Raw genomic sequence first — 16,044 nt, forward strand, 5'->3', positions numbered from 1 at the left:
CGAAGTGAAAAAAATAAAAAAAGATAAGTCATTCCCCTTTCTTCTTTCTCTAGATAGATTTTTCTTCTTTTATACTTGATCACACCACCGTTGTCCCTGACAAAATAAGAATCACCGAACGGTGCTTACGAACTGTCAGCTTAGCATTCGAAACTGGCATACCAATTTTTTCAAACGCGTTCTCGCGCCCTTCCGGTATTATTTATTTGGTTGCTTGCTTCGCGTCGACGACACCACTTCCGTCGTAGCCATTTTTTTTTCTTTTACTTAATCGATGCAGTCTAATTAAATATGCGGATCTTATTTCGAAAGGATACGTCAAGGCCAAGAAAAGTAATTACACTGAGACATGACATGTTTGACTCGTCAGTACGCCGCGTCCACGTTCCTACCATTCAACATTTGAATTTCCCGCCTAATTATATTCGCGCGATTTATGTTCACATCGAACGCATTATCCATTAATGTTTCACTAATGATGTTCTTTTCTTTTTCACTAATATTGTTAACAATATATTGCAATGAATGGCGTGCCAAGACTAAGCAAAGAAAAATAACTATAATAAAGTTTGACATATTAGATTCTAAAACTTGTTCACTGTTTTCGTTCTCTGCGCAAAGATTCGTATTTCGCGCCACATTAATTGGAATCTATTTTTACATCGCTGTCATTAATGTTTCAATAATGTCTTTTAATCTTTTTTTACGGGCGAATATTATTAAAACACGTATATTGGCAACGAATGAATCATGAAAATAGAATGATCGACGAATAAAAAAGTATTTGTAGACGTTCAAACGTTAAACAAAATTCGAAATAATCGTCAACTATAACTCGAAAAATCTTCGAGTTTTTCCACAACTGCGGAATAATATAATGACGTGATAGGTGGCGCTGGTATTCTTTCGAGAAAAAAAAGTAGGACACTACAGCTGTTTATACGTTAAAGGATTTTATGGAACTACGACGTTGGAGAATACGCATTTTCTCGTTAACCTCTTTATTTGTGACTTAAATATCGATTAGATATGAGTAAAGATTTTTTTATTTGCTTAGAGAAGAATTCGTTAAATAAAGAATAGTTATTATTCGAAGAAAACAATGGTATACATTTTGTAAACGAAGGAAACAATTAGCTCTTTCTGGTGGATTACGTAAAACTGCAGATAAGGAGAATGGTTATGCGAAAAGATAATAAAACATATATCAATCATTTAAAAATAACTCGAATATTTTTTCAGTTTACTCATTAATAGAAAAGAGTTAATTGGAATCGTAAAAGAAAAGACAGCCTTGATTCTTTAACCTATATATTTAAGTCCTAGGTCAATGTAATTGAAGGATCAATAAAATCTTTCGAATGGCAGCATCGAACATTTCGAAGAGACAAAGGAAATATTTCATTAAAACGTTAACACGAATTAATCTACAGTACGTAAGCATATAGCAAACCCCAGATTTGATGACATCACAGGAGAAAAGAAAATGAGTCATATACCATTCTACTCAGATGGTAGACCAATTCCATTATTGGAGTATAAAAGGAGAGAATAAAGTTCAAAGATGACACCGATAGACAAATAGCGGGGACAGGCAGCAGCAGAGAAATAAAAAAGAAAGATAAAGAAGGCACATCATGAACGAACCAATGCGACAAATTATAATTCGTTCAAATGCAATGATAACAATGATTCCACTTATAGATAGATAAGAAAATAAAAAACAATTTGATGAGCATTTACCTTAACTTTTAGATGGTCCTAAAACAGAATGTCGACGATCCCAGAATTTGAGCCAACAGCAGCGAGGGAGAGAGAGGTTATTCGTAAGTAAGTAAGTAAGTAAGTAACAAGTAATAAGTACGAGTACTTAGGTAGAAGAATGTATATAATATAATGTAGAATGTATGTATATATATGTGAAACTAGTGGCTTGGAGTGCGCGCGCGACACGAACGCGCGTTAAAATACGAAGATATGTTCGGGTCTGTTCGGCTTTTGTGGGGGGAATCGATTCTTCTCCAAGCCCTCGAAGTTCGAGAGACTCGCGCTCCTTATTCGGAGCGTTCTTGACATCGAATCGCGAATACGATGACCAACAACGACGGACGAACTGCAGTAGAGTAGAGTAAAGTAAGTATTTAAGCAGCAGCAGCAACCAACGAAGAGTAAACGAAGTAGTAAACGAAGAACGGTGCGTGAGTCATTCCCCATTTGCACCAAAAGGAACAACCACAACCTCCACTTTCCTCATCCTGTTCCTCCTTCTCCACCTCCTTCAACTCCTACTCGCTATCCAGACATGATGCAGCAACACCAAGGGAAAAGAGAAAAGAGAAGAGAAAAGAAAGAGAGAGGAGAGGAGAAAAAGAGATGGATGAAGATAGACCTTGTCTCAAGGGGGTGTGTTGAAGAATACAATTGACTAGAGACATTTAATTCCATTCGAGAGAATGATTTCACTATTCTACAAACAAATCAGACAAATTGCAAGAAGACCAGATAAATGCAACCCCCACTCACCCACCTCTATGCTGTGCAACATATTCTTCTTTTTCCTCTTTTTTTTTTTTTTTAATGAAATTTATTTTATTCTACTGTTACTTTCTGTTTATTTTAATTATGTAAGAAATAAAGCATGTGTTTGGAAGATATGTCTACATGTATATATGTATATATGTATCTATGCATTTGTATGAAGGCAGATAATATGCCAGATGTCTTCCTCAATTGCAATAAATTTGAATCAACGGTGTCCTGATGGTTAGATTCGTGTCAAAGAGAAAAAGAATTTCAATTAATTCAAAATGAAGTTGATTGAAAGAGAGAAAGAAACAGAAGGAGAGAATGAATGAATGTAGGCGTTAGTATAGCTGAAGAACTGGGGATAAAAACAATTGAAAGGGACATCTTCGATCAGATCTGCACACCTGTGCACCACCACCTTCGATCCATGTATACGATTCTCTTCCTGATTCGTCTTCTAATATTAGAATTCGCATAGCGTATCGGCTGACTACTATACAAGTATGAGAGGGAGAGAAGGAAAGTACATCGGCCGCAAAAGAAAGGGGGAGAGAGAGAAGGAGATAGAACAGATATAGAAGGAGAAAAACGACAAGGAAGATAGAGAAGGTAGTGGTCGTGGTAACGATAGTGGTGGGAGGAAAAAAGAGAAGGGGCGGGGCGCGATTCGATCGCTCACCTTTCGTTCCTCGTGTTATCGAAAATTTGTTCCTGTCTGTACTGTACGCAAGTAAATATGCGTGCGTGCGTGCGTGCACAAAACACGTTTGCAACGTGTTCTCGCGTGCAAAAGCCGCCGCTGAAAGACTGCGCGGCGCGCGCGCGCGCGCCAATATTATTTATTATCTTCTTCGTCGTCCTTCTTCGTCTTCTTGTTTATTCAATTGTTCGTTATTAAACCCGACAATTAATTGTATGTTATATATATGTATATATTACGCGTGCGTTGAAATATCGTCACGTTAAACGTCGTAAATATATTTTACCGAGCTCGCGCGAAGCCGCTCCTTTTACTCGTCGTCGTCGCTTCGGCGACGTTCTTCGACAGCACGCAGCTCGAAGCGCGCACACGCCGTATCACCCGGAGATAGCCGAAGATAGAAAAGTGGTGGGGAGAGTGCGCCGAACAAAATCCCCGAGATTCTAACGCCATCTTCATCAGTTGCATGCGTCGGTAACTTTTTTTTTCGTCGTGCAGCGCATTACCTTCGGTCGGTAATTTGTTTTCTTCTCTTATGGTAACTACTCGTAGATACTTTTAAAAAAATATATTATATCCCGTTTATGCAAACGTGTTTTGATTTCCATTTGCATAGAGAAAGAATTTTTGATCCAACTTATTATGAACACTTGATTTTCGACTTTTACTTTTTTTTTCTCTTACAATGATATTTATGAAGACAAATATTTGTAATTATTCGTAAAAATCGAAGAGAAGGAATGCAATTGTTAAAAAATTAAATGTGAAACAATTTCTGAGCCAAATTTATTCGAATAAAAAATAGATTTTCTTTGAAATATTTTAGTCTCGATTGTCTTTCGTCCCATGTCAAGTAAATTAGCTTACTTACAACAGAAGCACACGTTAATCGCGTGACATTTCAGCTCGTACCGAAGGGTAAATCCGAATTAGCACAAAACACATTCTATTCTACCCCCACTTTTATCCTCATTCTAAATACTCTAACACGTTTACCTAGATTACTCTTTCATCGACAAAGTTACATAAACAAAATAAAAAACAAATCATTTCTTTCAATTATCCATACCTGTCCATATCGCATACTTATAATTAAATCAAATTTTAACATAACTATAACTTTTACGTAAAACTCAATTTATAAATTAAAACATTAAACGAAGTCCCAGCGTCGTGACTTTATAATTATGTTAATCAAAACAAAATCGATAATTTCTTTAAATTAAATCACTACTTTTATTGTAATAAAATTCGAATTTCCCGAATAAACAAATTGCTCGACATATGCGTAAGACCCACATATAGTATAGTAATTAGATAATAGATAACTGTTATGGCTTCAACTGAAAATATCTCGTAAAATAATGCATTACACGTTTATGCTTTTATTTTTTCAATAAAATCTTCAATAATAATATTTTTAAAAATATACATAATATCTGTATAACAACATGCATGTAGAATTAATTGAGAATAAAAGACAACTAATTGAAATTCTCATCAAATAACTAAATTTAACCCTTCCGTTACTAGGGTTAACTCTCGAATCTCGATACGTCGCATTCGTTGAGTCTCTCCCCTTCATTCCGTGACTCCAAAAACATACAAATAATCCTGAAATTATTTCAACCTTTCTTTTATTTCCGCATGCCTTACGCATCGCAATTAGCACAATTTATTTTTTATTTATTTATTCGAACCTGTTTATCATCTTGCGAAAATCTAGCGTTATATATATAATACAATAAATCATTTCTAAATCTATCATATAATAAATGAAATATATACGAGGGTATGTTGAAAAATGTTGAATCTTGAACAAAAAAAGAAAAGAAACACTTTTATTTCTTTTTTTTTAATTGAAAAAAATTCTATATAAGGTTCAAAACTTTTCAACCCGCCCACGTATATGATTTAATTAATATTTTAACATTTAGATTGTTTTTTTTTTTTCGATCATATGGATAATTAATATTCTCGATGCTATACAAACCAATCATGCCTTCAGAATTCTTTGTACGTAATATGTGTAAATAATTGTATGGGTATGATTCGTGAACTGCACACGTGACACACATTCACAATAACTCAACGTATAAGACATACATATATACATAATATATATAGTTCATAATAGGACCATGTGCCATAGTATTGTATTAACAATCATTATACTTTACTAATTATACGAATAATTACGATGAAACAAAATGTACGTAGGTAATGAAAGACGAACGATCTACCACCGTTGGCCAAAAACTTTGACTTTGAAAAGGAACGGGAGAAGAGCAAAGAACTTATTTTTGTTTCAAGGTACTCCTGGAGATACAGAGTTTATTTATAGGAATTCATCCTCCGGTCGAACTATCAGCAAACGCCCATGGAAGACAAGAAGAAGAAGAAGAAGAAGAAGTAGTAGTAGTAGTAATAATAATAAAAAAGAAAAATAAAAAAAATGAATAAGACAAATCGAAGGAAAAAGTAGAAAATATTTTAATTTTTTTGTCCCCCTCTACTATTCTCTTTCTCCCTTTGCACTGTATCGTTCCCCAAACAATGATCTTGCATTTTGTCCGAATTTGTATTTAAAAGAAATAAGAGAAAATTAGAAAAAAAAAAAAATAGAATAGGGTACCTTACGACGAGGAGACGTTTGTGTTGGCGGGGAATTGTGAAGCATGGCTGTGATTTCCCGCAGAACGACCCTCGTCCCTTCGCGAACTTGTCCTCCAACGACGACATTTTTTGGATTCGACATTTCTCCTGGTCGTCGAATTTCCATATTTTGTGAAAAATACTTGATGCTTCTCTTATTGTCTTTTTGTTTTCTTATTCCTCCTTTTCCTCTTCTTCTTCTTCTTCTTTTTCTTTTATATACGTTACAAAGATAATTTTTCTCAGCTCGCGTTTTCTATCCACCAAATCAAAGCGCACTTTTTCTTCGACGTATCACATTACTAATACACATTTAGATCTTTAACTACACTTATGAATCTTTAACGATTATGTATCCACCACCAATTAATTAACACGATTCGTTTATTCTCTCGTTCGCACCAACTTTGTAACCTTACACACATTCAATTCTACAATGCAACGACGACGGCTTTTAACGGCTGCCTTAGCATTCACAAACTTGAACGCAAAACTTGTGACCAATCAAAATTGCCGATTTATTTGACTCGATGCGCCACCGTAGGCATGCGACATCTTCCTTATGCGATTGGTAATACAGATTTCTTTAATTTTATTTAATTGTAAAATAAGCAAGATATATACGTATTATCGTATTTTTATTTAATGAAATACATAATGTTAACTAAATATATAATTGCTGTATATATGTAACAGTAAAATATTTAAATTTTTACTTATATTAAAGTTAGTCTTATGCAAAATTGAATGAAACAAATTAACAAAGAAAGAAAGAAGAATACTTTATAGATCGGATCTTAATCTTGAATTTTTATGACAGATAAATGTAACTACGATTTCTCGTTGCTGTTTAATGATATTTGTTAATTTATACTAAATAATTTTTAAAATATCGAGTTTTTAAACACTATGTACTTGCGAAGGCTCAACAGGTTTCAATTGATTAGAAAAATGATCTCCACTCAACGAAAATCTTATTTTCTATATCTAATAAATCAAGGTATACATTTTCTTTACCGTATAACATACTTGATCTCATTAGATTCGTTTAATTCTTTTTCTTCCATGTTATATCATACAAATATAACCGTACTACACTTTTTCTAACACTGCAGCAATATTTTGCAACAAGATGATTCCAACGACCAATCAGAACGAGTGATTTATTTGTTTGATTTAAATGCAATGGCGCTGTATTCTTTATTTTCACGGTCGGTAATATAGATTTCTAGGAATCCTAATGAAAATGCGCGGCAAAATTTCATACGTATGAATTTTATTGCATTTTTTTTATTGTTTATATAAAAAAAAAGAGATATATAATGTTAACTAAACATATAACATTATTCTTACAAGTTTCTATTACTAAATTTAGAATTAAAATTCATGCGATAATATAATCGTATACAATAATTTGTTCGAATTACTTACAATAAGGCAATTATTATAATTATTATTAATACATTGATTAATGGTAAAAGCTCTTTTTTGAATACCCTATAGATTAACAAATTTATTCTCAAGCTTCATACAAATGTGTATAAACCATCACGTTGTTACGTGAACGGCAGTGTGAAAATATCACCACGAGATATAGTGGTTATAAGTCTTATTTGTCATATTTACTCATGCTAATTTCTCTCGCACAATTTCACGCGCATCCATTCACTCGCAACTTCTATTTTCTTCTTTTTTTATGCATATTATATATTATATATTATATGTGTATATATATATAATATGTATAAAACTGCACACACGAACAACACATTAATATATTACCGCATTACATAGTACATTAATAATAAGCGATATATATATATATATATATATATATAATACTATTAACAATGTTCTTTCGTATAAATAAAAAGAACTACAAGTAAAGATTTTTCATAGGCACTAGAATAACTTTTTTTTTGTTTTTTGTTGGTGTATATATATATATATTAGAATAATAATAATAATAATAATAATAATAATAATAATATTTATAAGAATAAGAACAATATTAATTAAATATGATTTGTTAAAGTATATGTTGCGTGAAACTTTACTGTATGGATATAATCACAGAGATTAGTTACCATTTAATATATGGCTCCTATTTAAGTTTAAGTTGCTTTAAAACAAGGCACTTATTTTTTTTTGTTTTTTTTTTTTTTTAAATGTAAATGTTTATATATTTATACTAAAATATATATTACATTAAATTTGTGCTCAGAATGGATATTTTCTTATAATAATGCCTTTTACAGAGTTATTTTCTACAACAATCACCATCCCATACTAAACGATTGTTCAAGATATGATCTATCGATCAATGTACATAAAGGAATTAACATTATGCATATTATTTACGAAATAAAATGTAACAACTAATATACGCACGAGCATAAGATTTGATCGCGTGAGCGCTGTTAGTGTTTTTTTTTTCTTTTCATTCTCTCTCTCTCTCCTCCATTTCTCATAATTTTTTTTTTTTCTTTTCAATAATAAATCTCTTTCTTTCTGTTTCAAAATAATAACTCTAAAATTTAAAAAAAATTATTCGCAAAGAGATGAGTAATAGTTAGCAAATAATTATTATGTGTACGGGCGAAACTGTGGTGGATGACTTGGAGTCGATGGATCATTTTTTTGACCGCTAGAAGGAGGAGTTAAAAGACAATTTTCAGTTGGACTACTATTTAAATCGGATTCAGTTTTACTTTCTATTTCTTCTAGGTCAGTTGGTAGAAGATCCTCTATTAATCGTTGTTGCGCTTTCTCTAACATGCTCAGATCTACAACATGAGTTTGGATGCGATGCGATTCGTCTATCACTATGTTAGGTACTGTTGCTTTAAGTCCAGATCCAGAGTTAGATTCTACAGGAGATACAGTGGACCTTAACAAAAATTGGGGACCATCTTCAAATACTGTTGTAGCAAATGGGGTTAACCATTTGACGCAAGGGGCCAACTGTTCCCAAGAAAGACGCGACACATTTAAAGCACACTCTCGTCCTTGTATATGGTAAATGCATCCTGCAGCTATGTGGCTGTAAGGAAATTTTAAACTGCCTTCATCCAAAGTTGCTAAATCCAAAAGCTGAGCAGCTTGCGTATAATGTAATCCGCCATATTGTGGATATATAAACACATTGGGCTTAGACCAATCACCGCATTCTATTTGCATGTAAGTATTAAGCCATGCGGGAGCAGTCACGGATGATAGATTCCATCCGAGTCCCTTCAAAATGATTAACTCTTTTCCTAAAATCTCTTCCTCGGTACAAGCTCCATCAGTGACGTATGCAAACTCAGCTATTTTAGGTGGATAAATTTCTTCGACCTGAAAATAAATTAAATGTTTCATTAGATTGTTATATTTATAAATAAAGTATTTGAAATGAGTAGATATTAATGCAAAAAAAAAAAGGTAAATAAAGCATACGTACCTTAGCTGCTATGAACAGACATGTAATACCTATAAGTTGTAATTGATTTTTTGGTATGTTTTGATGAATAGACAGATACCTGTCTATATAGTCCATAGCAAGGTAATAAGTTTCTCTGTGTAGTTTGTAGACTTCGCATACTTCAATAAGCCAATCCAACAAAATAGCTCGCATTCGTGGTTGTAATGTCGGATGCCTTTGAAACATTTGTGAATCTCTTTGAGTAAGAGTCTTTTGATCTGCCAAACACATAAGGCTCCATACGCGCGCACTATCTGCCCAAGAAAAGGCTGGAAGCGGAGCTGACCTATTTGTTCCATTGCTAGAGCCGGAAGGTGTTAAGAAACAAGTCGCGTTTCTTAATTCGGACCAAGTTGCTGGCTCCTGCTGTTCCTTTAAAGGCGTTGGAGATGTTTGAAGAGGCGTGCATGGATTCTCCATGGAAAGCGCACCATTACAAGACTCATTGTATGGCACGTGAGTTAATGCTGGTACTTTGCTAGGGGGATATATATTTTCTGAATCTTCAGAAAGTTCAGCTGTACGCCTTTTGCGCTTCATCGATTGCCTCTCTCTACCACATTGCAAATAGGTTTGTGAAGGTTTCTTCTCTTGTAAGCTGTTGATAAATGAAAAAGAAAAAAATTATACAACCCTCCAAAACTACTGTTTTCCTATCATAAAGATATAAATGAGACAACGTATAAAAAATGAATGACCTAAGCACAACAATTAAACATCCAATACAGGATGCAATGTGCAAAATTTTAACTATAATTTGTCATTTATTATATCTCTGTTAACTTTATAATTAATCTGCTACAGCATTTCTTCTTTTAGAAATCTCAATATGTGAATAGTAACAAGAGAAGGTTATATAAACAAAATTGAAGCCACAACTAAGGGAGAAAAAGTAATCGAATGTTTGCTAAGAGTGTTCCAAGGTCGCTATAATGAGTATCAATTTGTTCTAAATGAAAACCAATGAGATAATGGAAAAAACTTTCAATAGAACAGAAGGTCGAGCACTCACCTGGTCTGTTGCATCTTGCCGAGATACCTTGGCTAAGTTCGATATATTTCCAAGAGTTATTTATTATTTGTATTTATTATACGAATCGACCGATATCGTTCTAAATATTGAAGATAATAAAGCGAAATTTGATCGAACAATATTGTCTATAAAATACCGAAAATGATGGTAGCGCGCGAAGTTCAGGCACACTCGATCGCCATAATGCACGTCGTCTTCCCTGATACTCTAATCCGATATTTAAGTATTAAACTTAAAGTCACTCGAAATATTTAATCGTAAGAAAATCTTCTCTAGTCCTTAGATATGTAACGTTTGAGTGTAAATGAATTTGGAATAAAATTTTCATGGAAAAATCGGAGGACGTGGATCTCGAAGCGCGGGAGACCAGCGCGCGAAACGATGACCAACCCCTGCTTGCAATCTGGCGCTGTGACGCCCTCTATATGAATACCATAACCTCAAAAGGGGAAAATTTTTCAATTTCGATAAATACTTTCGAGAGGACTTCCCTTGACCTCTATCAATGGACAAACACCGATGTCATTCTCAGGAAACAAGGATTTCCTTGATCAAACAAAGGTCTCTCTGAGCTCTTCCTTCGGTTCACGAGTCTTCCGGATTACATCCGATTTTTCCAATAATTAAGCACAAAGGCACTCGACGAAGTTTTTCTCAAATAGAACGAGTACATTAGTCTCCTTATTGATAATTTCTTTTCACTTGTATATGAAATAATAGCGTTAAAACGTTTTCGAAACAACACGAACGCACATGCATCGAGACTCTTCCGCGTCCATTAGCAAACGCTACTTCCCGCCTTGATCTAATCGCACTGTATTTTCGAACGAACGATGGAATTACTTTAAATTCACTCAAATTAAATGCGTTACGATGAGGAACTTCAGATAGTCGTGTAAAAAAGATAAATAATAAAATAATATATATTTAAAATGAAGTCAAGAAACAGGTACGAAAGGCTGTCTTGTGAGAACGCCACAAAAGTAATAGGCGCCGGGCAGGCGTGCTTATAGGTGTCGCTGCTAGCGCTTCGAGGATGGGCCTTTCTGATTGGTCGAGCCGTCTGACACAGCTGGCGCTCAGCTGATCCGTCCGTAGCACACACTCTCATTTACCTTCACTGATAAGTGACGCGCGCGTTGATACGATGCACACCATGCAACACACACAACTCGACAACCCTGACCCACGCGGGAAAATATGCGCACGCGCCTAAATTAATTTCTCCCCACCCTGCTCAAACCATACCGCTAGCACATTATTGTTCTCTTTCTCTTTCTTTCTTCGCGCATGCGCGCGCATCCAACCAACGACGTAACAGAAGACGTACGACGTACGGACCGCGTCGATCAGCTCTTTCAGAGATGTGCGCCCTTTGCCACGTATAGAACATGATGACCCCTTTCGAATTTTGCACTACAAGGCTGACTTTATAGTATTATATTTTTTTTAGATTTAGAAATTCTTAACGAATTTTAATATAACTACGTATGAAGACCTTAGTGCGTCTTATGGAACTTATATGCATTATCATATAAGCTTATACTTTTTGTCTAACTGTATTTTTTAGAAACTCCTCTTCGTTTTTTTATTTTATCTAAATTATCATTTTTTACGTATCCTAATTTTACCTATTCTTCTTATTTCTTAACATTCTTCAGTTTAAAATAAAGTTAAGAAAGAATGTTTACGATCGATGTTTATTTTTGATGGATGTACAAATTGCTGAATCTTGTATATTCGATAAGTTAGTTCTAAAGTATATTATTATAAATAAGTCTTAATTTTATTTTTATTCATGAAATTCATTGGATGAGATAAAATATTCTCTAATGTAAATAAAAGTTAAAATCTTTTAGATGTACTCACAAAATAGTATTCTCTAACGAAAGTAGATAAAAGTCTAACGTATTTAATAATTGTTCAGTAATTATCGATAAAAAACAATAAAATAACTTTTATATAAAATGATTGATAAACTATAAAATAAAAGATCGTCTATTATATTTTATTAATGTATACTAATGCAAACTATTAAAAAAAAAAAAGAAAGAAAAATATCGACCAATAAAGTCGATAATTTATCGACCGTATCGATAGCTCCAAACTGTTTATCGATCGATATTGCAACTATAGGGAATTTACAAAATTAATAACTACGTGTCGCTTTGATCGATAATAAACCAATAACTGATTTAGTCATCTATCTTGTATATTATCAGTGAACGTCATTTTACAACTAATCACACACACACGCGCACACATACGAGTGTACTTGACGATTTCGTACACATATGCCAAGTTCGATGCAAGTATGTACGGAAATTCGGTGTGTGACGGGGGCGATGGTGAGGGGTTGAGGATTCTAGGGGGAAAGACGAAGTGCAAGAATGCGATGTGCAACGTCGAACGACAAACATAAGGAAAACACTGGCGTGCCGTTGACTGGGATGGGGAAGGTGCGCTCTTACATTTATTGTCATTTCGATAATATGATCGATAATTATCTACAAATAATTATAATTTTTATTATACTATTGTTTTACAATTAATTATATATTAAATTCAAATATAAAAATAAATTTTAATATTTTCATTAAAATCAAAGAATTTTCACGAATGTCTGTTCGTATTTAAAACAAATGATTTGAAAAAAAACTTATATATCATAGTATTATAATAAAAATATAAATAAGTAGATTAACGATAATTGTTATCAAGACAGTAGTTTGTTTAAATTTTAATAATATTGTCATTGTTAATAAATTTAAACGTGTCAAATAATAAACGTTAAAAATTAATGTATTACATTTTTTTGTAGAATATTTATCCTTTATCAAATATTTTGTATATAATATTAAAGGTAATTATAATAGAATAATTAGATGACAGTCCAAGATTAGATATTAAGATAAATCTAAATAATTGTAAGTGTGATGATTCGTTGTAGTGATATTGGAAGGGCATAGGGAAGACACGTACGGCCCTGGTTTTCTGGAAATCGTCAGCGGTCCGGGGCCATTAAACGCGTTATATGTGTCTTGCAATTTGATCCCACGGTGCAGAGAGAAGAGTACACCCGATCGGAGAGTAATTTACGCAAATTCCTGGTCATCTCTGGACTCTCTGCAGGTGGGCCTCTTGGATTTCTTCTTGATCTTTGATGCCTCGGTATTACACACACGTTCAAGCAGACACATATACACAGTGATAGTTACTTTTACCCAATAGTCTACACCTTAAGAAGACTAGTTTAGAAATTGATCAGATAAAACTAAGGGAAGAAACCAGGACACGAAAGGATTTCGCACAATCCACGAGCCGATTTTTCTTACGCTAATTCGCCCAAGACGAAGACTTATCGGTAATTAATTTTTTCGGTACTGTTGTTAACAAAAAAAAAAAGAAAACAAACATTTATTTTTAATATCAAAATATTTTTATAATTTCATGCTGTGTTAAATGACAGCGGATTTGTAATCAGGTTTGAAATGTTGCAAAAGTGTTTGACTTTTTGTTTCTTTTATTTTATTCTTCTTTTTTTCTTTTCTTTTCTTTTTTAAACATTTGAACATTTATGTTATAACTATAACTATTTAGATAATTGTGGTTATTTAAATTTAATTACATTTGCAGTGTAAATGAACGTGTAGTATTGACGAGTAATGCAAGGCATGATGCCAGTTAAGACAAAATCTCGTATTCCTGAGACAATGGGAGTAACCAATGGATTGGTGGACGCAAGAGCGAAGCAGGTTTTGAGGGAGGCCGTAGATGCGGTCGTCAATAGTTTTGCTAAACATACTCAGGGTTACGGAAGAGGTTTGTTCTTTTTTTTCTTTTAGTATTTTTATTTTATGTATATTGGAAATACAATTGAAGTTAGATAAAATGTTTACATAATTACAATATAATAATATATTTTTAGTGAATGTGGTAGAGGCGTTGCAAGAATTCTGGCAAATGAAGCAAAGTAGAGGCACAGAATTAAGAAATGGAGCATTAGTTATTTACGAATCTGTCCCAGGTGCTAGTCCACCGTATGTTTGTTACGTAACCCTTCCTGGAGGATCTTGCTTTGGAAGTTTCCAAAATTGTCCTACCAAAGCTGAAGCACGTAGATCAGCAGCTAAAATAGCATTAATGAATTCGGTATTTAATGAACATCCATCACGAAAAATTACTGATGATTTCATAGAGAAAGCTGTTGCCGAAGCAAGAGCAAGTTTCGCTAAACCTTCCACTACACCTAACAGCGTTGGCAATCAAACTCAAGTAATTTCTTACGCATGTTATATTAAAATGTATTGAACATATACCAATGATAATAATAATAATAATAATGATAATATATATATATATATATTTAAGATCAAAATGTATTTTCAGGGAAATGGCGATGACAAGGAAGATCCGAACACCGGCATTGGTGCATTCCGTTTCATGTTGGAATGTAATCGTGGTAGGACAATGTTAGAGTTTCAAGAACTTATGACAGTTTTCCAGTTACTTCACTGGAATGGTTCATTGAAAGCTATGCGAGAAAGACAGTGCAGTAGACAAGAAGTAGTAGCGCATTATAGTCACCGTGCATTAGATGACGATATGCGCAGTCAAATGGCACTTGATTGGGTTGCCAGAGAACACGAAAGTGGTGGCGGAGTTGTTGCTATGGAATTAGCCTTAGCCGAAAGAGAACTCGAAACAGCACGTTTGGCAGGACGCGAGCTTAGATTTCCAAAGGAAAAGAAAGATATACTAATGTTGGCTCATGCTCAAGTTTGTCCCCAATGAATTATTATTTGAGGTAATATCAACCCTTTGAGACTTTATGAGACTGGTTTTTTGAAAATTGGATCATTTAGAAAGATAAGCAATTCTTGTGCCTTAGCAAGGATCGAATTTTCAAAAATAGCGATTCACCCTTCATTTGTTATTCATTTTTTAATCATTAGACAATTGTATTTTATCAAAGTTAACTTTTGTTCTTTTTTTTTTCTTTTTTTTGGAAGAAATATATTACACAAAGAATTTTGTGATAATACACTTTCGAAGGAATTTGAAAATTCAAAGCAAAGTGTGTGCCCAGGGTATTTTAAGTACTTAATCTCTGCTAGATATCAATTGAAGCAGAAATAGGGTAGACGTTTAATGTACGACGTATATTTGTAAGCGTTTTAAACACATAAATTTGTCTTCCATTTTTTGTATTATTTTCTTTTTATAAATAATACGAAGCGTATCTTATATACATATATATATATATATACAGAGTGGTAAAAAGAAAAAGGATTCGATATTTGAAGGGCTTATAATACTATGTGTCGATTCAATATGTTGCCAAGAGGGCTTGCTTATTATATCGAACGCTCATGAATAATAAAAGTTTATTTATTTCGGAAGGGTTGATTTTAAGATCTATATTGATTAGACATTTTTTAATTGTCTCGATAAGTACTATAAGCCCTTCAAATATTGAACCCTTTTTTTTACCACCCTGTATATATAAATATTTACATTCCAGTTATATATGCTTAAACACATATTGCGCTTATCTTGTATGGTACGTGTATGATAATGCAAAAAAGAAAAAAAAGAAACATACACGTATAAAGATATATATTAATATTCAAAGAGATCAAAGTGTCTTTAAATATTTTTATATAA

At 33.4% G+C, this 16,044-nt stretch overlaps 2 protein-coding genes and 1 long non-coding RNA gene across 10 annotated transcripts; 2 read left to right on the forward strand and 1 right to left on the reverse strand.

The window, feature by feature from the left end:
• Window positions 1-1,021: 1,021 nt before the first annotated feature.
• LOC122522882 lies at window positions 1,022-2,755 on the forward strand. 6 transcript variants are annotated; one of them, XR_006305196.1, is made up of 2 exons: window positions 1,022-1,838; window positions 1,903-2,755. It is a non-coding gene; the product is annotated as an uncharacterized LOC122522882 (long non-coding RNA). The 6 variants fall into 6 exon arrangements; XR_006305195.1 differs by having other exon boundaries at window positions 1,930-2,755; XR_006305192.1 differs by having other exon boundaries at window positions 1,022-1,834.
• A 5,155-nt stretch (window positions 2,756-7,910) lies between these two features.
• LOC122522856 (G1/S-specific cyclin-E-like) lies at window positions 7,911-11,381 on the reverse strand. Its single transcript, XM_043644195.1, has 3 exons — window positions 10,357-11,381; window positions 9,324-9,942; window positions 7,911-9,217 (listed from the first exon to the last, which is right to left on the reverse strand). The coding sequence occupies exons 1-3, from the start codon at window positions 10,368-10,370 to the stop codon at window positions 8,468-8,470; spliced, it is 1,383 nt and encodes a 460-aa protein (XP_043500130.1). The 5' UTR covers window positions 10,371-11,381; the 3' UTR covers window positions 7,911-8,467.
• A 1,321-nt stretch (window positions 11,382-12,702) lies between these two features.
• LOC122523118 (protein limb expression 1 homolog) lies at window positions 12,703-15,580 on the forward strand. Of its 3 annotated transcripts, XM_043644720.1 has the most exons (6): window positions 12,703-12,836; window positions 13,328-13,509; window positions 13,609-13,861; window positions 14,014-14,199; window positions 14,306-14,652; window positions 14,767-15,580. In XM_043644720.1, the coding sequence occupies exons 4-6, from the start codon at window positions 14,043-14,045 to the stop codon at window positions 15,169-15,171; spliced, it is 909 nt and encodes a 302-aa protein (XP_043500655.1). In that variant the 5' UTR covers window positions 12,703-12,836; window positions 13,328-13,509; window positions 13,609-13,861; window positions 14,014-14,042; the 3' UTR covers window positions 15,172-15,580. The 3 variants fall into 3 exon arrangements, with proteins under 3 accessions (XP_043500655.1, XP_043500654.1, XP_043500657.1); XM_043644719.1 differs by having other exon boundaries at window positions 13,328-13,741; XM_043644722.1 differs by lacking the exon at window positions 13,609-13,861.
• Window positions 15,581-16,044: the final 464 nt, after the last annotated feature.

Source organism: Polistes fuscatus, unplaced genomic scaffold, assembly GCF_010416935.1.
Source record: "Polistes fuscatus isolate 324 unplaced genomic scaffold, CU_Pfus_HIC Scaffold6, whole genome shotgun sequence".
Lineage (NCBI taxonomy): Eukaryota > Metazoa > Arthropoda > Insecta > Hymenoptera > Vespidae > Polistes > Polistes fuscatus.